At 38.2% G+C, this 23,095-nt stretch overlaps 1 protein-coding gene across 1 annotated transcript in view; it reads left to right on the forward strand.

Annotated features, from left to right (window-relative positions):
- Window positions 1-218: 218 nt before the first annotated feature.
- Window positions 219-23,095, forward strand: part of MLIP (muscular LMNA interacting protein) — a 95,694-nt gene continuing 72,817 nt past the window's right edge. The window contains exon 1 of the mRNA XM_052676679.1: window positions 219-415. Coding sequence (XP_052532639.1) covers window positions 359-415 — 57 coding nt within the window. The 5' untranslated portion in view covers window positions 219-358. The remainder of the gene's footprint in view (window positions 416-23,095) is intronic.

Genomic DNA, 23,095 nt, shown 5'->3' on the forward strand with positions numbered 1-23,095 from the left:
GTTCTTCAGCTCTTCATTTCCATGGGCTTTTTAAAGGTGAGACTTTTGTAGGGGAGAGAGGGTAAACAGGGAGCAAATGGGGCCTGCAACCAAAATCCCTCCTGAACAAATTGCTGTGGTGCCAAAACCACATTTATTGTTATCGGAGGCAGCTGCCTGCCCTCTCTTCACAGTTCTATTTGTGAACTTTTGACGGCTATAAATGGAAACACACGCTGACCAGAAATCACCACCAGTGCTGCCTGAGACTCCTCTCTCCTGACTTCAAAAGTACAGTGACATCTAACATGTAAGCAGCCTCAATCACGTCTGCTTTCCATATTAGAATCGATTGATTTGGGTTTTTTCCCTCTGGGAAATGGAGTTGGGAAAACATGGAAGAAAAGGAAGAGCAGCCTTAGAGGAAAAGCAAATGGTAAGATATGTCAGTGTTTGTTATCCTGTTTTATGATGGATTTGTTAATTATTTTTTTTTCTTCCTAATTTAATGATAAGAAAGAAAAGCCGATCAGCTCTGGTACATATAGAAATATATTCCTTCTTCCTTTAACCAGTGACCTTGAAGATTAAAACTTAATTCTGTATTTTAAATTAATTATGATGAGACATTTCTGTGAAAATTATGGAAACTTGTCAATGCATTTTGTGAGGTGCATGTGAAGTGCAAAGACTGCCATCTACTTCAACAGTGACTGTAGTTTTCTTGTTTTGTTTTGAAGGACTATTTCATGTCTTTGCACATTACTTTTCACAACTTTAAGTCAATAAATGAAAGAGGAAATTGTTTGTCTTCCTTGGGATCTTACTGAAATGAAGTGTGACCAAAATAAGTTATTAAGAGAAAGTGAAAACAGTCAAAACACAGTTTGTTGGTAATGAGAGTAGGCTTGAAACACAGTGTATAATGCGCCTTGCTTAAACAAGGTTATTTTTTTGATGTCATGAAAAGGGCATTTCTTCATTGACTTGGCACAGCTGTGAGGAAAGGTGGCCATTATTCTTGTTGAAAAACAAATTAGCACTGAATTTTTTAGCACTTACCTTAGACAGTGGTGGTGGTGTTAGATTGGTTTGGGTTTGTAGTGAGACGATGATTGCTTTTGTTTAATCGTGATGTTCGTCTCCACTGGCCTTGTTCAAGTGAGACTTTGAAAACTTGTGTGTTAGCCAACAATTTTAAATAGGGTACATTGGGTATGAGATCCGGGAAGTGCTGAAACGAAATAAGGACTTGGCCTTAAAATACCTTTTCTTTTTTAAGAAGTATCTGAAAGAGAGCTGCTGAAGCTTCAATTTGAATTCACCGTATGAATATTATGTTTTACTTGTATTTTTTTTTTATCAATACATTAACATTTTGGACAAAGACTTTGTGTGTGTGGTTGATATGCAAAATATAAGGAAAACTCTTCGTAAGTAAAAGCAGCTACAAAACTCACAAAAGCTTCAGGAAAACATTCAAAGAAACCTCGAAAATCTTGTTTTAGCTCGTATGGGGAGAATGCATAGCAGTGTAATTAGATAACAGTATTATCTAACTGCAGGTTGCATCCTGATACAGGAAGCATGCATCAATCTTCTGATGACTTTGTGGGCATCATTTACTAATTCAGAGAGAGGCAAACTGAAGTAAAGAGGAATCCCACAGACCCGAGCCATCTTGATGGCTGTCATGGCTCTGTGCTGGCAGCAGAGGAATGCCCTGGCTTGATGCCCATCCCTCCTGTGCCTCAATCTCCTACCAGCCAGTCCCAGCCTTGCCTCCATCCCCTTTCTCTGCTGTTCACCTTGTGTGTTTAGTCTTAACACTTTTCATGAAGATTGACAGGCAGATTTCACTTTGTCCCAATGTTTTTCCTGGTTTTGCACCTCCTGGGCTTTTATTGATTCTTCCCTCTTCTGTCTGTTACATGCATACCAGTTCAATATTTGAACTCTGCATGGCATCACAGTGTCAGTTTGTGATACAGATAGTATATGTACATGTTGATGATATCTGCTCTCTTACTTAACTTCAATATGACAAATGCTTTAGGTATTTAACATAGGCACTGTGGAGTGTTTGTTTTCATTGTTATATCCTGTAAACTGGGTGATAATTTACATATGTATAACTGGATGACAGTTTATGTGTTTTTCATGTGTCATAGGAGCATAGGATAACTCAGGTGTGGAGGGGCTTCAGGAAGTCTCTACCCAACCTCCTGCTTAAAGCAGCTATGGAGTCAGACCAGGTTTCTTAGGACTTTATCCAGTTGGGTTGAAACTTACAAGGTTGTTGAAAGTTTAAGTTGAAAACTTACAAGGTTGGAGGTGGCACAGCCTCTCTCAGCAGCCTGCTCCACTGCTGGGCCATTCTTAGGGGAAAAAACTTTTTTTCAAAATCTCTCATTTCAATTTATGTTTATTTGTGTTTTCTCCTGCCATCACTGCTGTGAAGATCCCTAGTTCCATCTTCTCAGTAATCTCCACAGCACTGGAATTGCTATTAGATGCCCCCGAAGACATCTCTTTGTGAGTCTGAACAAAACTAGCTCTCCTTATGTGGAAAACTCTCCAACCCCCACTGTTTTAGTGGTCTCCACTGAACTTGCTTCCATTCATCAAAGTTTGTCTACTACTGGAAAGTCCATATCTAGTGAGTGCCAAATACAGAAGGGAATCCCTTGTAATCACTTCTTTGCTTCAGCTGTGCTGTCTGTAGCATAGTACCCCACTGTCACCCTTGTTGGCCTCTCCACTGATCCTGACCCACAAGCTCTTGCCGAGCACTGTTGCCCTACCATTCATGAGCTTCCCACATCCAGACTACTCCTTCACATAGAAGAATCCTCTCCTTCTTATCTTCCTTAACTGTCTTTCTGAGGATCTTCTATCCAGCCATTTCAACGCTATAGCCATATGATCTATCTTACAACATCCTAGTTATTTTTGCAGTGTTATAGGGAGTGTATAGGGAGGTGATTCTGCCTCTCTACTCTGCACTTGTGAGACTCCATTTGGAGTACTGCATCCAGTTCTGGGGCCCCCAATGCAAGAAGGGCACTGAAATGTTGGAGCAGGTCCAGAGGAGGACCAGAAATATGGTCAGAGGGCTGGAACACCTCTCCAAATACAAGGACAGGCTGAGAGACCAGGGCCTCTTCATCCTAGAGGAGAGAACAGTTAGGGAGAACCTAATAATGGCTTTCCAGTACTCAAAGGGGGCCTACAGGAAAGATGGGGAAGGATTTTTTACAAAAGCTGGTAATGACAGGCCAAGGGGAAATGGTTTTAAGCTGGAAGACAGTAGATTTAGACTAGATAGAAGAAAGAAATTATTTACTGTGAAGTTGATGAGACACAGGAACAAGAGGATGTGGATGCCCCCTCCCTGGAAGCATTCGAGGCCAGGCTGGATGGGGCTTTGAGCAACCTGGTCTAGTGGGAGGTGTCCATGCCTAGAGCATGGGGTTGGAACCAGATGATCTTAAAGGTCCCTTCCAACAGAAACCATTCTATGATTCTGTGTATGTTTGTGTGCATGTAAGACAAACCTTGGTTTTATATACTTTGTAAGAAATATTTCTACCTGCTTACAAAAGAACAAAGACCTAATCCAGTCTGTATCATCCTGAAAATATTCTGATTGCAGATTTTCCATTAAATAGCTACTAGCTGATGCTCAAGATATAGTGCTTGTCACAGAGTTAACTAGATCAATCTATGCCCATGACAGGGGGGCAGTAGGCCCCTGGCCTTCCCTTGGTCCCACAAAATGGGAAGGAAAAGGGAAAAGGGATAGGGAGATGGGAGCTGGGCTCAAAGAAGGAAAAAAAAGCAGCAGCAATGATCTATGGAGGAAAACTTATTTTACTAACTATGATATCAGAATGCAAGATAACACAATATAATACAATCTAATTGAAATTGAGACTAATAAATCAAATAAAATAGCAGAGAGAGAGTTCCTGAGACTGAGTCAAACCTGAAAAGCTTTATATGGCTAGGAAAGCACCCTCCAGCACCCACTGCAAGGCAATAAGAGAATGCTGCACACGGAAGGGCCAGATCCCATGACTTCCATGATGTACAGGGACAGGTACCCAGAATTGGAGCATTAACACTTCAGCTCCTAGTGCACTACATGATATTATGATGTGGAATATTGAAAACCAAAAAACACAAAACCACGACAGCGCCTATTTAACCTTACAGACAGTTTTATTAACTAGTATTGTAGCTTTATATTCACTACTTTCTGTGGATGAGACAAATAATATGAATTTCTCTACTGCTTCAGGCTATTTCACATAATATTTGTGAAATATCTTGTTAAAGAGTTCTTGTCCTTGCTTCCTGGAGAAAAATTCTCTGTCAGCCAGAATCCAGAAGAGATTCTTAGTGTTGAGCCAGCTGTGGAAATGGAAGATAATGGATGTCCTGTTTTGTGACAGAAAAATGGAATGACTCACTGTCAAATAGATTGGTTTAAGCAGATGAACCGAATTTTCCTTTTTATAGTTTTTGTTATTAGAAGAGCTCAAAAAGACAGAATAATTCTAGCATTTCCATATTGGATTGACAGCTTAGCTCAAAATAGTCTGTTTACATTCAGAAGTCCTCCTCCATTAATGCATATTGCATCTGTTATTTGAAAAGATTTTAATTATATTTCACACTTGTCTGTTTCCTGTTTGATCTCACCTCTCTTCATTAAAATGTAGCATGTTTAGTATTGCATTTAAAATAATATGTATATTGGTATGGTAACAGGGAACATTCAGTCTTTATACTTTAGTATGCATCATCAGTTATTTTTTGTTGTTGTTGTTGTTCTTTTTACTTTCTTGATTCATTAAATATTGATAAAGTAAAGATAATCATGTAGAGGAAATAAATTAAACCAAATAGATGCCTGAAACTAATGCTTGAAAGGGCACTAAGATAAGCTTTTGGATGTCAGCATGCACTCTGTAAGAAAGGACTGCAAGACTTAATTCAGAAAGCTATCATTTGCTTTCTATAAAAAAATGTGCAGAGACACCTCAAACAGGATGAGGCAGTGTGGATCAAACCCATCAAACTACATCAAACAATTGGTATTTTTACATCATTAGCAACAAGTGATTCAATCCCTGCCAAGGTCAGATCATCTCTGTGGAAGTGCTCTGGTACAGACTCCTCCAAGGGGATGATCCATTTCCTGAGGTTTACAACTTAAAGGGACCCAAATGGGAATGAACTGCTTAGTCAGAGAAAGTTTAATATGTTTATAAATTTAAATAATTCCTTTTGTTTCTTGCTCTATAGGTAATTTGTGACCTCCTCTTGTAGCTTCTGTCATGCAGCCAAGTTCAGTAGAGTGAACCATCATCCTTACAGTGTTCTGTGCTGCCATGTGTCAGATTTCAGCAGCCTCTACTGTAAGGGTGGGCTGTGGGAGGCGTTTTCAAATATCTCTGTGCTTTGAAGAGCAGGACTGAGGCTTTGCTGTGGCTTTGCAGAAGGAGACCAATAAGATCCTAGTACATCAGCAATCTCCTCTCAGTGTGCAGTTATAATGAGAAGGCTGAGACTGCACTTCAGCTACAGCATCAGTGTTTCCTGATGAGAGGTGTGGTGTTGCTGCAGAGGTGAGGATTGCTCCAGCAGGTGATCACCATGGAGGAAAATCTAAACTTGAAGGCTGCAAGAATCAGCATATTTTTATCACTACTGATGTGACATTTCCCAGGACCAAAGCAAGTGAGAAGCACTGACTGCTGGTCTAGCCTCCGCTCTAATCCCTAACACTTAGCTTTCAAACTTCAGTTTACATTACCTTTTCCTTAATCTAATGCCAATTGTGCAGAGGCATTGCTAGAATGCATGAAGTGGGCTTTGGATGCTTCAGTGGAAAAAGTTATCTTGAAGAGGTGTCGCCAGTGCATTTTTGGCTGGAGGTTCTATGAAATAGTACTGTGCAATCTCATGCAGAGATTCAGGAGGAGAGGGAGCAGATTCCTGTAGAGACTTCAATGTGATGATGAAAGAGGCTTTTTAGGAACAAATAACCTTTGTGTATTTTAACTTTTTGAAGTGAAGTATGAGCCCCTGTAGCAGCTGCATCAGCTGCTGCAATTCAAATGACTGCATTTTGAGGAAGGCAGCAAAAAGAGAAGCATCAGCACTGAAGTGCAGTCTGTGCTTATGGATTACATCAGTTCTGGAAAAAGGTTTCTTGATTCTCAAACTCTTGTATTCAGTGCCACTGAAAGATTGATCTGTGGTTAAGTTTGGCTTGGTCCTTGCTTGAATCTTGTTTCCAGATATTAGTTTGAATATAGAGACTGTTACTGAGAAAAATAAGGAGTTTTCTGAGGATATCCCTCAGGAAAATGGAATTGAGTTGTGGGTGATACATGGGAAATGTTTGCTGTTCACTGCTTCTGCTAGCTTTGACATTCAGGATGGATGCTAGGAGGAGCTGCTTTGTTAGAAGGACCACACAGCATAAGAACAACCATGGAATTTGTGGTCTGTCCGTCCTGTGAGGATTTCAGGATTCGACTGGGTGAAGATATGGCTGATTAGGCTTTGTTACTGATGACTGAGTCATCCCTTAAACTATCTCCCAAACAACATTTCTTGAATTCTTCTATTTTGAAGTGGCACTGCTGTGTTTCTCAGGAAACATGATAACAACTTTCTTCATCTACAAGGCACCTTTAACACATTTAACATCGATACATGATGAGACCATGCTCATCATTAAGGAGTCCTCTCTCTTCTAAAAAATAAAAAAAGTTACTGCTTTCAGTTCACTAACCTTTACATTCTGAAAGCACTCAATAATATACCACTGGCATTAAATCTGTTACTTTGATGTTAATTCTTGGAAAAAGAACTACTTGACAATGAATGGAATAAAAGGGAATAAGTGAGTCATGAGAAAGGGCGAAAGAAGGCGGACCTTAAAACAAGTCCATCCCATATTTTGGGGCAACCAGCAGACCAGCAATAACGTGTTTCCATGATTGCTTTGGATCAACTATTAAAGGCATAATATTTTAATATGTTTCATATTGTCCTTTCTGAATACAGCATTACATTAATGGCTATTAATGACTACTTCTCAAAATAAGTTCCCTAAATGTACTTCAAACATTTAGTCTAAACACCTTAAGCAGTATGCCCAGAAAATAACACTGGATTATTCTGAAGGACAGTTATCAAAACCTCAGGACATCTGTTCTTCTGCTTGTTTTTGAAATAATTCCATTGTTGTGGCAACACTGATGCAGTGGCTTCATAGGTATTTTTCCACAAAAAGAATGAATTAACTTTATCAGGACATTTCATCAAAAATCTCCAGAGAAGCCAATAGAGACTTTCCAATTTCTTTCCCTCTCCCTCTGCCTTTCCCTTTCTGCTCCCCTTCCCTCTGCCTTGTGATTATGGAAGTAATTGTTTCCTAAGAAGATAATAAATGGTGCCGTGCTGGTAGTCCTCATTTCCTAACACCGTCTAAAACCTTTGATTGCTGTTTATTTTATGTTGGAGGTAAGTATTATCCTTACTGCCTGTATTCTTTTGTATCAATGGAGCAGAACTGCAGCTTTTCTTTCCTGGGTGGTCTTCTGAAAGCCTGCTGTAGGACGCATCATGATAGGATCTTTTTCTTGGGCTACAGAAAGTCACAGGAATGTTTTGGTATGTCGAGGGTTATTGCAACACCACCCTGCAGAACATTATTGCATGGCCAAATCTGCACACCTGCCTTGATGCAGGCTTTCCATTGTGCTTCCGAGTTTTCACAAGAACTTCTTGTTCATATCTAAATGTTATTGCATTTAATTTACTTATTATTATTACTTACATGATTCCCATGAGATAGCTGAATTATCAAATGTCTACTCCAGCAGTAAATCTACACCTTTTTTTTTTTTGTGGTGGCAACCTTGTTGATAGATCAATCTGACTATGTTATTTTACGACAAGATTGATTTTGTTTCCATATGATGGTCACACCGAACACCTTTCTGCATTACATATTTCATTCTTGAGAGTTGATTGGTAGGTTTTCCACACAATTGATGGCAACATGCAGTACAGACTGCAAGATACTTTCTGATGGCATTTTTGCTACATTTGTCACTACCCGGTGGGCTTAATAGGATTAATTAAATATAGATTCAGCTGGTGAATATCCATTTTTGAAGAAAAGGGATAAAAGCAGATTTTTTTGAATTTACATGAAACATTTATTTTGCTCAACAGCTTTTAGCTTGTTCAGTATCTTGAAAAGTGCAAAGCAATAGGTTGAAGATTTCAGTATCTCGAATTATAAACGAATATATTGGTGCTCCAGAACATATTTACCATACTAAAAAAAAACCCAACAAACTATTTGTCTCACCAAACTATTTTTCTCCATGAGACAGAAATTGGATCTATAGCACTCTATCTTTTCTATTTCATGTTTTCTATGTTAATCATAATGAAAGTTGGGAAATCAAACAAGGGAAAAATGATAGGGATTTTGAAATGCTTTATTCGTAAATGGTGTGAAATAAACTAATTGGATTCACTTACAATTGAGACTTTTGGAAACAGCCATCAGAATTTCTTTCCATGTTCAATGGATTTTAAATTGTTTTCGTAGTGGTTTCATATGTCTCATAAAAATTTACTGACAGCACATTACCATTTTACTGCTACTTAAATATCTCTGTTGGTGGTGATTTTATATAATAAGAATCTAGAAAAATAAATTAGATTTTCAGCTTCAAGCAAGAGCTGTGCCGTTTAATATTTCTTAAGTGCATCTTGAAATACATCCAGATCAAATGCCAGAATTAAGTGATAATCAGGCAAAGAGATGGTAATTCTTGGTAAGACATCTGAGCCAAAACTGTGTTCTCCCTGTCACTCTGAGAAAAGAATAGCAAAATGCAGATAAGTATTTGTCTTTAAAGTCCCAGCAGGGAAAAGGTTATAAGTTTTCCCCCTTTTTCTTGATGGACAAAATTTTCAGTGATGTTACAAAGCTGATATCAATTGAAAATAGAGCAGTTTTCATTCTAGTTCTGTTATTTGCAATCCATTAGGTAAACTGACACTGGTATTATATATATATATTATATATTATATATATATAACAAGAAAAGTTAGGGGCTTTGGTTCTTTGTTGCAGGGTGGGTTGGTTTATAGTGTTTTTTCTGGGACAGAAAGTCTATAAGCCTATGTGCTGAGGGACTGCAATGATAAATTATTCCTGTAGCCAAGTTAAACTACAGTTCTTCCCCTGCTTCTAAGGAGCAGAAGTCAGGGCTCAGGGGGTCAAGGTTGCCAATCTTGCCAATGACTTGCAGTGACTCAATGCTGCATCATACAATAAATTGCCTGGCGTTTTTAGGAGCTCTTGTATTTATAGCTTCTAAAAATCTACTACTGAAAAAAATTGCACTTTAGGGTTTGAAAATTAGGATTATCTGAGCAAATTTAATTTTCCCTTTCCTTTATTCCTAAATGTTATGACACAAAAGTTGGTAACAGGATTACAGACTATTTCTTTATTCTCAAACAACGGTTCTACTTAGGAATTGCATCCAACAGCTACATCAGGAGATGATGTGATCAAAACAAAACCATGATTGTCTTCACTAATTTTATAAATAAAATGCAGTAAAATGAAACTTAATATATCATCCTTCTATTTCCAGCTGAATGTTTTTTACATTTTTCAGAGCATGTGCTTCCAGTCAAATGCTGAAAACACAGGCCAAATGGCTGAGATGTCAAAAGAAAAGGAACAGTGACATTTCCACCCTCCCACGGGATGCCAATCGAAGGGATGAGTTGGGAAAATGTCTCTATGCACAGCAAGGTGCTCTGAGAAATTATCCACTGCTGGAAGGGTCATGGTCAAGGCCCCTAAACTAGAGACAAGGTTGAGCTGTTTCAAAACGTGTGGATAGTAGGCATTATGTAGTTATTTGCTTGATTGCAATAATTAGACCACTTGGCTCTGTGGGAATGCTGTGAAGGGCTTGAGTACTGCAGGTGTGAGTGTTGTGGAAATGGATTTCACTGTGGTCTCTGCAGTATAAGTGGAACATAGGAAAATTAATACTAACAATAAGCAATTTCATAGACAAGTATTGTTTTACAAGAAATCTACAATATACAACAAACAAAAGAAGAGCTACAAAATATTGCAGATTTAAATGTGTCCTCATTAATGATGCAGGAGAAGGTTAAAGTATTTTGGTCGTCTTCATTTAGAGCTAAACAAAAACAACTTGTTCCAATTGGATAATGTCCTCTAAAATAATGTCATTTGCATGGAATGTGAGTAGTGGGTAATCAATCTCAGAGATATCTCAGGCAAGCTGTAGCTCAGCTCTGTAGCTGTTTGTCTTCTTCCTAAGTGCAGAGATATATCATCGTCAATGGATTGCAGCTATCTTAATTGTAATGTCTGTGAGAAGGTACAACCTCTAAACAGTTATGCAGCAGCTTCTATGTAATGCAAGGATATATCAAATATTCATTGCATGTGAATGCTTTCGGTGGTTAAGTCAATGACCCCAAAGAGATTTAAGTCCTTTTCAAAGCAGGTAACCCATTTTGAGGGACTGATCATTTTCCAGTAAATCTGTAGTTACTTGTATATCTATGTCTTCATGAATATTAACTATGTTAGACAAAGTGATGATTTGTGTGGTGTAAGAATGTAATATGTCCTTACTGCAGAAGAACAGAACAGGCACCAAGCCATAAAGAACATATATTTTTTTGTATTTATCTAAGCAGATAATGGAAGTATTTGTGGAAGGATGTGTAAACAGAGCTGACAATCTGTTTTGAAAGCCAGCTTTCCTTTTCATAGCTGAATCCAGAGATATTTTGAAGTACTATTAAGTGTTTCTATGTTCAGCACAACGTTTTTTGTGCTCAAAAGAAGGGAACATGACTTGCTCCGAGTGTGGCTGAAAGAATCTTGCCTTTCTGGTGCATGTCCCAGCCATATTTGCTTTTTATCAGGAATGGGTGGGAATTTTGAGGGAAATTTTAGTGCTCAAGCTTATTGATTTTGGAGTGAACTGTCAGATAGTATTCAGGATTGAAAATGTTTTCAGTTTGGAAAGCAGTGGAAATGCAAAATCTTTGTGTTGTAGTAAAACAGTAATTGTCTTTGCATCTTCATAAGGATCACTAATATTGCAATTTTATATGATGTATTGTGCAATTTCACCCATGAATCATCTACATCAGGGCTTCTTAGCTCAAGGTTAAGAGCAAATGTGTAACCAATGACTACTTGTCTCAGAGCACAAGCTATTGTACTCTCACTTCTTCATTTGAATTCTTTATAAACGTCATTCAAGTCAATTTCAGATGTTTATTTTAAGCTCCTATTGAAAATACATATAAAGAACCCTACTTTATATGATCTTGAAGTAATCTTTAGAAGGCTGTGATCAGTTCATTTTTTCTTTGAATTCCTGACTGAACATCCAATTAATTGTCTAATTAAATGCATGTTTAAATGTGTGGATTTTATAAGCAAACCATTCCCATGTAATGCACTTACATGTACTAACATGTTATTATGTTTTGAAGCACTTTTAATGAAGTTTTAAATGTTAAATTGTATCATAAATTTAAGATTTAGCTAAGATTTCCTTGTTATTGCTTTCATGCTCAAGGAACATATCTGACAGGACAGTCATCGTAAAGTATATTTATGCTTGTTAGCTGTGTTAACATCAGTTGTTTAGAAAATGGTTGTAATGACCAGTAAGGTATCATGCTATTAATGCTTAATGATATTTGGAGCTACTAACTCACAAACCAAATGAAATCTACTTTTTCACATTTAAAAATAGACACAGAACAACCATTTAGTTCTCAGGGACGGTTATTTGTAGTTGCCTGTTATTTTCAAAGTTGTTTCATTTTATTCTCGTGTGCTAAGTTTACATTTCTGATCCGTCAGTGCAATGCTTCATCCAGCTCTGTCCTTCTCTTGCTGAACAGCAATGCCATAAAAAAAGTGAGAAATACCTCTGGCTTCTGGGTGTGCTCAGCAACACCTGGCTTTGCAATGCAGCATCAGAGCGTTCCTGATCAAGAAATGTGAGCATGTAACACTTGATTATTAAATCATGAGCTGGCTTTGGGCATCAAAGGAGCACTTTGATATTCAGCTGGGCCAAGGCATTAGCTCCTTTAGACGAGCAGTAGTAGTAGGACATCATTGTCCTACATTTAGGTATACGTGACTTTCCAGGTACTGCAAAGTACTGCACAACGAAAGGAGGAAGCAGTGCTGAAATTTGAACCTATGAGCACTTCTGAGTGCTATTTTGACTAAGCTAAACTGCTCTTGGTGGGAACTTCAGAACTTAGGTATTTCATGGTGCAGTGAGCTAGTGAATGGTGTGCTACAGGGAAAACTACTGAGATGGGCCTGGGAGGCATCTGTGTAGTTGGCAGTGCTGCAGCAAGATGTATAAACTGCAGCGGTAGTGACTGAGTTGCTCTGGTTGCAATACAAACATTCTAGCATTGCAGCTGTAGACATTAGAAAAAGCTTGGGAAGAAAACTGATTGCAAGAAGGGAGAGGTTGGGAGCCCTAAAAATCCATGTGAGAAGGTGGTGGAAAAATTGATAGAAGTCTGAAATGGGAGAAATGAAAGAAAGGGGAAAAAACTGAATGAATACTAAAAATGAATAAAAACAGTAAAAGAGATGATGGGTTAGATAAATAAAAGGAATAAAATTAAATAGTAGAGAACTAAATGTGAAGAAAAAAGTTCAAGAAACATGGGGAAAAAAAACAAGAGCAGAAAATCATGAATCTGATGGGCTCTCCCAAATTCTTATTCTTTTCACTGGAGTGTGAAGTGAATGACTGCATTTTATTGATCTAATACTACATCATTTACATCTAATACTAAGTTTTATCTCTCTTTTTGTGAATAAATTTGCAGAATTCACAGATAACTTGCCAGAATGCCTGTAGGTAGCTTGTAAGCCTGTAGAAACTCCTTCTGTTAATGCGTTCGTAACAACCTATCATTTAAGAGTTCTCCTAACATCTGTTAATCCCTCTCTAAACACTTACATAAGCCTCTTCCAAGTAAAATTTTAGTTGTGAAGTGTAGCCACCTGCATTTTCGCATGTAGCAGGGTATTGGATGTCAGCAAGGAGACCAAACTCTTCAGGCTGTTGGATGTGTGAGGATTTGCTTTCTGACTTCATCAGCACAGCTTTCCAGGGGGTTGATCTTGGGGACAGCTCTTTTCCTTCCACTCAAACAGGTTTTGCCATTAACTATCATGCCTGAGCCTAGCTGAACTGTAAACAAGATTTCCCTCCCTTCCCCCTAGCACTTCTGTATAACACACTTGATGGCACTTGTTACTCAGTCTTACCCAAATTGTTTTATTTTGATCTATATAAACAGATGTGGATAGTTATGAAGAAGACTTATGTCCCACAATGGCTGTATAAGGAGGAGATGTATTTCTTCTACTCGGGAAGCCAGCGATGGTACATCATACCTTCAAGCAAGAAGGCTTCAGCTCTTTGCTTGATTTATTTCACTGTTATTATTTCCATGGTTAACAATTATGTGGCATCAGACCATCCTCCTTTGCTGCTGTTCTCTCAGTTCTCTCAGGCTTCCTTCTCACTCAGCAGCACCAGGCAATATGCTGTGGATTTTGTTGACTTTTCTGTTTCTCCTGACGTGCTCCGAGGGCTCGTGTCCCTCAGCACAACTCACACCTGATGTGTGGGGCAGCTTTGCATGATCATCCTTATGAAGCTTGGTACCTCTTTTCAGTCCAGCAGTTTGTTCTAGAGACAGCCTTGCTTTCTTGTCAGCACTAATAAGCCTGGAATAACATCAAATAACATAAACTAGAGTTTTCAGTTGACCTCTTTGTTTGTGGAACCTTCCATGGTTACAGTTTGATTCTTTTATTTTCCTTTCAGTTGTCTTCTGTCATTTATATTAACAAAAGTTTACTGGTATTTGTCTTTCATTTCTCACACACAAACATATATTTATATATGGTGGTGCTGTTTTCTTTCTTTTTACTTGTGTTTTCTTTCAACATCTGGTTATTAGCCCATTTGGTGCCTGATAACTACTCAGGGCTCTGACTTTGTGCAGATCTGTGCATGCACTTCATTAGCTGCACTCCACTGATTTTGTTTGGGCTGCTTCTGTGATTTAATCTCTGTAGGGATCAGGATTTGCAGCTGAAAAATTTGATAACTCTGTGGCAATGATTGTTGCAGGCACTGTGTGATTGGTTGTTAATGCAGAGATGAATGAAAGCGCTGACTGCATGTGCTGCTAGAAAAGGGATTCTCACTGTTATGAGTGTTCAGCTTTGTGTGGCTCCCTTTCTACAAATGCAGCTGAAGCAGCTGAAACAGTTCTGTTCTGTTTTGATTAAAAATAAACAAAAGACAATAACAACATCAATGTTTAAAATGTTATTTCCAGAGCTTACCACTATCAAACACAGCTTTACCCTAACCTGCCAGCTGCTTACTGAAACACTCACCGCTCCTGGTGCTGTCTGTTCTTTTGGGCCCTCTACACACATTGGGCTGCTCAGTGAAAAGTTATTATTAAAAAAAAAAAAAAATTGAGAAGAAACAATCTTTGGTTGTGTTTTGAAGGATTTTCTTTAAAAACGCTGTAACTTGTTCCTGTTTATAGCAGAATTTGAGCATTTTTGGTACATGTGTGTGTCTTTATCTAACTGGTTCTGAAGGGGTAATTAATTTGCATCAATTATATTGAACATCACAGAATCACAGAATTGTAGGGGCTGAAAGGGACCTCCAGAGATCATTGAGTCCAACCCTCCTGCAAAGCAGGCCTCCTGTAGCAAACTGCACAGGTAGGCATCCAGGCAGGTCTTGAGTATCTCCAGAGAAGGGGAAGATGAGAGTAATCGTTGCTATCTGGATTACTAAGCACAGGGTATGTTCAGGATGATGATACTTATTCAGATTTTTCTTTTTCATCCATATTTTTTTCAGAGCTGATAGAAAAGTTTAAAGAGAGTCTGCCTTAACTAATGTGACAAATTTTCTTATCTAACTGACTTTTCTCAGTCATTTTAGAAAAGTCTTTGATGTGAAAAGTGCAGTATGTCCATTTCATTCATTTTTTTGTAAGTGTTCAGACTTGGTTACACGTAGGAACAGTCACTGCTGAAATAGTTAGTTAATCTGATGGCTAATTGAAAAGTTTTTCTGGGGGAAGAGAAAAAGTTTTATTCCATAAATGAAGTATCTTATTATCAGAAGCAAGTTAAAGAGTTTCACCAGAGATTATGTGCTATTTTGTGTTGTGATGATAGCTCATCACCAGGTTCCAGATTTTTACCTCTATGTTGTTAGTTCTATGAAAAAAAATTGCAGGAGTTTTGCAAATGGGTTTTGTGTAATGATTACATATGTCACAGGAACTACACAGTAAAAATAAGCGTTATAAAAACCTTATTTTATATTACCTCTCACAGTTTGTTTCTTCCTCTAAGATGGAGGTAGAAATTCAATTAGCAGCATTAGTCAGAGTCCCAGTGTTGTGTTCCCCAGAAAAGCACTCTGCATTCAAGTTCTGCTGCTATTCTTAGTAATTTTTCAACTTTGACCATGAAGATGGAAGATGAGACTGCTGCTGATGACTCATATTGATGACAAACAGAATGGTTAATATCAAGGACATGTTTGGCTCCTACAGTAACTGTCCTTACCAGTAAATATGTGTTCCAAAATAATGCATTGGGTATAGAGTTGAGCCAAGCACAAATATTTTGAATGAAGTTGGACTGTAAGAGCAGGTGGGGTAACAGCTTGCATTTTGTGTTTTGGATGTGTTTCTTGGTGTGAAAGTGAGGCTTAGCCAGTGTTTGGTAATTCTAGAAATTATGTCATGTATGAGGTGTGGTTTTAACATTCTTTGCTTGACTCTCTGCCATAAGAAAAGTGTTGTCAATATTAGAATGTCAGATATTAAGAAAGAAAATAGTGGCTTAATTTAAAGTCCATTTAGCCCAGTATGCTGTCCTTGACTGATTCCTGCAGTTCATACTTAAGGAAAAAAGGCATGAGGAAACATATTTCTGTACCTTCATGTTGTTCCCAGCCTTAATTTAAATTATAGAATCTATTAGCTGTGTGTGTATTTTCTTGATCTCTGAATTCAGCTTTTCTTTTTGGCATTTGGAACTTCCTGAGGCAATGAGATTCATTACAGAATTATGTCCTATGAAAACATTCCAAATTTGATTGTATGATATAGTCACGTGTTGCCTCATGGCAACTTTGATCTTATACCAGAAATCCAGTGCATCAAAGGGAAAATGAAGGTATATATATATATTTCCTTATCTACAAATTTTACAGAAGACATGGCCTTGCCCTCAGTACCACAAGCTACAGGGAATCTTGAGTGTGAGCTGTTCAATTAATGTTGTTTAGGGAGGTTTCAATCCCCCTCTTTTATATATGTAGGAAGTACATCTGAGTGAATCATCCTCAGATTATTTTACAATCAATTAGAAAGCCAACCAACCAACCAAAAAACTACAACAGAATTTCAGAGCATAATTAACACAGTTTCAGACATTTACCTTTGTGCAAAATGAGCTGCATCTCAGTAGTGACTATTTCTTTCCGTCGCATATAAAAAGAATACAAATCAGATCTAGTTTTCTATTTTGGAGATCTTTACAGTTGATCAGATGAATATCATTCTGAAGTCATTCACTAAGGGAGAAGAAACAGATATAATCTCAGAAAACTACTGTGCTTTAGGAAATTACTCACCAGATAAAACATCCTTCAGCTCCTCTGGGCAGATGGTAGGTAAGGTGCTCTTACATCAGAGAAAGAAATGGCAGAGAAATTTCATCAAATTAAACATGCTTAAGACTAGATTTCTGTTTTTAATGCCTGATATCATGATGTGCCCACAGGCTTTATGTGAGATTTGTTTATAACCTAAAAGAATGGATGATGGGAAGAAAGTATTCCATTTGGACTGTAAAGAAGCTTCCTTTAGAAAGGTCAATAAGAACTTTTTGATTAATGTTATCTTGTTTGTGTTTGGCAGCCAGTGTAAGAGAGGAAAATAGAATGTGAAAAGACACAAGGCAAGGTGAATAGAAAAATCTCTTTTCTTTTGTAACTGAAGCAAGGTGGAAAGCAAATGTTGTCCTTACATGGTGTATGGTGTGCTGGAGACTAAGAGATGATCCCAGGGCACAGGAGAGAGGAGAGTTTGTCTCCGCACCCAGGAGATAGTGAGTCTCAGCATGTGTCCCTTTAGCTGAGACCTTGCCATCCCAAGTCTGTTCCAAAAATTTGATCTCTCTGACGGCCGAGGAATCTGTCACTGCCATACCACACACTGGCACAAACATACTGCCTTGCAATTGATGTTGCCCTTTTGAAGTGAAGTCCTTACTGATCCTGATGCCAAATCTGTACTGCTGGATTCTTTTAGGTAATTGGAAATGATATTTTGATTTTAAATGTTTCTCAATGGAAAAGGTAGGAGAGTAAAATTGATCCAAGGACATAAACTGTTATAGATTGAGCCAATAAATAAGCATTTAAGAAGATTTAGCATTTGACTTATCTGAATTTTGCAATTTCTTTAACAACAACAAATGATTTTTTTTTTTTCCTAATAGTGCATTCTGGCATTCTTATGCTATATTTTCACAGAATCACAGAATGGCCTGGGTTGGAAGGGACCTCAAGGATCATGAATCTCCAACCCCCCTGCCACATGCAGGGCCACCAACCTCCACATTCAATACTGGACCAGGCTGCTCAGGGCCCCATCCAGTCTGGCCTTGAACACCTCCAGGGATGGAGCATCCACAACCTCTCTGGCAGCCTGTTCCAGCATCTCACTACTCTCTCTGTAAAGAACTTCTCCCTGACATCCAACCTAAATGTCCCCTCCCTCAACTTAAAACCATTTCCCCTTGTCCTGCTATTGTCTATGCTTTCAAAGAGTTGATTCCCCTCCTGTTTGTAGGCTCCCTTTAAGTACTGAAAGGCTGCAATGAGGTCACCCCGCAGCCTTCTTTTCTCCAGGCTGAACAAGCCCAGCTCCCTCAGTCTGTTTTCATAGGGGACTGGGCTTCATAGGGGAGGTGCTCCAGTCCCCTGATCATCTTCATGGCTCTCCTCTGGATCGTCTCCAACAGCTCCCTGTCTTTCTTGTACTGGGGGCTCCAGACCTGGATGCAGTACTACAGATGGGGCCTCCAAGAGCAGAGTAGAGTGGGACCTTCCTGTCCCTCCTGGCCACCCCTCTTCTGATGGAGCCCAGGATACCAATTGCTTTTTGAGCTTGTTTGTTTTGAAGAACAAACATTCACGTTCATTTTTCAGTTGTTCTGGTGTTTCAGCACTCCTTCCCAGAGGAATTTGTGATGCCACCATGAGATTACAGAAATTGTAAATAAATGACTGGACTACTTCTTAGAATTTATTTAAGAGCTACACTGTGAACTTTAGATAAGGATGGCAAGTTCTGAGTGTTTGAGACAGACTGCTGGACTAGATGATCTTAGGGCTTTTTTCCAACCTTAATGATTCTATGACATTTTATGCTTGATGGTCTTCTGAAATAATCACAGAGGTGACAGTGGGTAGGCCCAGTGGAAGCTGCAGCTCTTCCATTCCTACTGCTTTAGTCTGATATCTAATTGCCTCATTTTAATTTCCCTAAAATGTGAATACAGAAATTCCCATTTATTTTACATGGCTAGTCAGTGGGATGTGATTAATCTCTCATCAGCTTAGATAGCTACACTTGCACCTGAATAGGTTGTCTAGGCCTCTGGTACAAAGAATCAATGGATGGAAATAAGAACTTCTAGGGCATAATCATAGAATCATAGAATGGCCTGGGTTGAAAAGGACCACAATGATCATCGAGTTTCAACCCCCCTGCTTTGTGCAGGGTCGCCAACCACCAGACCAGGCTGCCCAGAGCCACATACAGGGAGTTCAGAAGTACATGTAAAAATGTAGAGAAAATGTGCTGTGAAATCTGGGCAAAGTCCCAAGAAAAAAGCAGTAACATTCCTGCTCCTGCCTTATATTATCTTAACAGTCACTCTGGTTGATTGATAGCACAGGCAGGTTAAATTCTAAAGAGACTTTCAGCATTTAATGATAGTAGGATTTTTTTTCTTCTGTAATATTTTTTTTCCTTACATTTTCTTCAGTCATTCTTTCATATAACACAATTAGATTTTAGATTATGTCCTAAATATTCTTTCTGGTACACCTGGCAAATTAACAAGGTTCTGCTCATGTTTCTCACTTGGACAATAAAGGATAAAATGATTAGAAAGGCATTCCATTTGTACTTTTAATTATGCAGATTTATGTACTGGAGTTTTCATGTTGTAATAACCATAACCCTTTCCTAGTAGAGAGCACTGCCATTTGGGCATTACTGCTGTAGTGAGGTTTGACCTGTATGTTCCTTTATTATCTTGTGAAAGAAAATAGCCCTGGATGGCTACCCTTTTTGCTCTGTTTGGGAATCCAGAATGTTGGCTATGATCTGGTAAACACTGGTCAGGAAAGAAAAAAAAAGGCCAAATGACATAACATCTGCAGATGGAGAGCAATCACATATTCAGAAAGGTTTGGATGTGTGATAAAGGGAACTATCTATTTTCTTGATGAAACTCTGTTCTGTTTTGTGAAAAAGGACTTAAGAAACATGGAGGAAAGTGCTTAATGTTAATGGAATGCATTGTATATAATTAATAAATGTTTTTTTCTTGATAGTAATTTTCAGAAGGAGATTATAGTATTTAGCTAACATGTATTTGCATATCAGACCAGTCACTCTATCTTCCTTCAAAGAATCAGTGAAAGTTTTACTGGGACTACAGTGAACCGCTTTCCTATTCCTTATTCATGAAAGCAAGCTGAATATCCAACTCTCATTGCTTGAATATTACTTACTTCCATAAAGTGCTTCATTGAGTATGAATTCAAGCAGTAAAATTATGCAGGAACTGTGCATAATTTCTGCATAATTTCTTGCAAGAATTTACTGTAATTACAGCAACAGAGGAGCCAGATGATTGTTCTCAATTAGTTTTCCATTTCTGTTAGAAAATCATAATGCAGAGCAATTCAGATTGAGAAAAAGGCACCTTGTAAGATAAAATGTGAACAGAAAGAGTAGCTTTCCTCATTTAAAAAGGATTAATTTCATAGATCACACCGTCTACACAAAGACAATGATACTCCTTTTTAGGATAGAGAAGGATTGGGTTATATCTCACCTGATATACCTTATATTTGCTATGTGGATGCATCAGCAAGAGAAAAAGCAAATATTTTTTGTATGAGAATAAGTGCATGATTGTGACTTGCCTAGGGCTACAAAGTGCCAGAGACAGGTCTGAAATCCAGGACATGTGTCAAAAAATATTGACAATATCACTGAATTCCTAGCAGTGAACCCAGTTTGTAGTCATATAAGTTATTCAAATACTCTGTCTGATTGCTGATGGCCAAGGATTGATCTGATTTCCTTCCTGGTTTATTCTTATAGAGATAAACCAGTACTCTCTTCTTTTTTTGGCAGACTGTTTTGCACAGAGGACATAGTTCTTTGAGAGGAAAATCTACATTACTTAAGGGAAAGCAGAAAGCTGGACAGTAGCCCTTAGGAAAGAAAGCACATCATCTGCATGCATGGAGCCAACCTGAAGAGAAGCTGTATGTGCAGTCTGAGAGAGGAGGGGTCATGGAAAGGAAGCAGATGCTTCTCTTAACCAGGCTGCTCACTGGCTTTACACATTGTACTGAGGGACATGGTTTAGTGAGGAACTAGCAGGTGGATGATTGGACTAGATGATCTTGGAGGTCTTTTTCCAACCTTGATGATTCTATGATTCTAAGAACAATAGATCTCCATGTAACCTTGCATAAACTATTTCATAAGCTTATTTTGGACAAAATTTGAAGTTCTTTCTTCACTGAAAACAATACAAAAAATAAAAAAAATCACATAGAAACCTGTGTTCCTAGCATTTCTACCCCACCTCTTATTCATTGATTTCAGCAGGTACATTGCTGTATTGGCACCCTTCCATCCGAATGGCACATGAACACAATGCTTTGTGACCATGATATGAGCATCTATTACCACTACTGTGGTACACTGTGGAGCTTCTTTAAATAAAGTATCTCAGAATACTTCCAACTTGTTAGAGACTTACACAGAATCACAGAATGACCAGGGTTGGAAGAGACTTCAAGGATCATGAATCTCCAACACCTCTGCCACATGCAGGACCACCAACCTCCCCATTTAATACCAGACCAGGCTGCCCAGGGCCCCATCCAATCTGGCGTTGAACACCTCTAGGAAAGGGGCATCCACAACCCCTCTGGGCAGCCTGTTCCAGCAAAGAACTGTAAAGAACTTACCCAAAATTAGCCCAGGATACCAATTGCTTTTTGAGCTGAAAAACTTAGGGACTATCTTTCCTGAAGGTGGCACATAGACACAGAAAAAACAATTCATACTGGTTCTTTAAGTGATATATTTTCATTTTATAAAGGCTATCATGACTGAAAAACCATTAGTTAGGCTAGAATGTTGGTACTAAAGGCTAACTTGTACTAAAGGCTACTTGGGTATCATTTATTGATAATGAAAGATGCAACACATCTCTCCTCCTTGAGTTCTTCTATTTATAAAAATTTTCCTCGGAGTAAATCTGTAAAAATATTTCAAGGTCTTGTATAAATAATCAAATATTTTTATTACATTGCTGTTACCATATTAAGTGTCTGTGGTACTAGAATCTGAGGATTTTTTTTTATTCTAAAAATGATTAGAATGTCCAGCTTTAATCATTGTCAGTCTTTTCTGATATCTACATTTGGAAGAATCTTTACTTGCTTGTGGTGCTTGAGGTTTTATTATTGTTATTTATTCATCAGCTTCCTATATAGCTTCAGCATATCACCTTTCTAAAGCGGAGCATGTTGATTAGTGTTTTTTTTTAGAACAATTTGACATGCTAGGTTGATGTTGGCAGAGAGAGAAAGGCTACATATGTAGTGGATTATCTCTATACATTTTAGCTGTTGACAGTTACAGAAGCAAACTGACATTAATGCATCTTGATAAGCGATACTGTTATTACCAGTGTCACTTTTATCATTAGCTATTCAAAATATTGACCTGTGATTCTTAATTGGATGTTATAATAAATTAGGTAGGTATTAACATGGACATCATATTGACTTCTTTATGACATGTTCCTTGACAGTAATATCGTTATTGTATATTGCTTCAGTTAACTGGTTAGCATTGCCCTTAGTATCTCCTTCAGAATGCAATTATTTACTTATTCATTTATTTAATGATATACATACATACCATTTACTGGTTTTGATATGAAATGCATGAAGCATTGAGAGATACTCTTGTACATCTGATTTCATTGCCAATTGAAGATGTTGCAATTAGATTCAACATCGTTTAAGGCTTTCTCCTCTTTCAAAGAATGCAAACCAATTTTGAATGTAGGGAGCAGCCTGAGGGAATGTCCAGGAGAAGTCAGCTTTAGGAAAGAGTCTAAATCCTGGCTTGTATAAGTGGTAAGCATATGAGGCTGGGCCACAGGAAAACAGGCCTTGTTTAGCATTCTCAGCTGTGACTCTTTCCAAATTTAGGCCTCTAAACTAGATATCAGAATGAGACTATAAAGAACTCTTTGCTGGATCAGCCAGAGTTCCATCTTGCCAAGGTTGTGTCTCAGGCAGTGCCTCATAGCTGATGCTAGAAGTGTATGAGAACATGACAAAGCCAGGAACTGAACTCAGATCTCTTAATTTTCAGGAGAATTACAGTACCTTATTACCTTAGGCACAGAGTAAGTGAGGGAGTTTCTCCTAATAAAAGTATTTCAAGTCATTTACATAATTTCAATGCTCACTGGGCCAGAGTGAATAAAAGAGATAGAATTTGCTATCTATTGTTCAGGACAGAAAATCAGGACTTTGGATAAGCAGTTTCTAGTTTC

This window comes from Tympanuchus pallidicinctus, unplaced genomic scaffold (genome assembly GCF_026119805.1).
Source record: "Tympanuchus pallidicinctus isolate F22 unplaced genomic scaffold, pur_lepc_1.0 scaffold1, whole genome shotgun sequence".
NCBI lineage: Eukaryota > Metazoa > Chordata > Aves > Galliformes > Phasianidae > Tympanuchus > Tympanuchus pallidicinctus.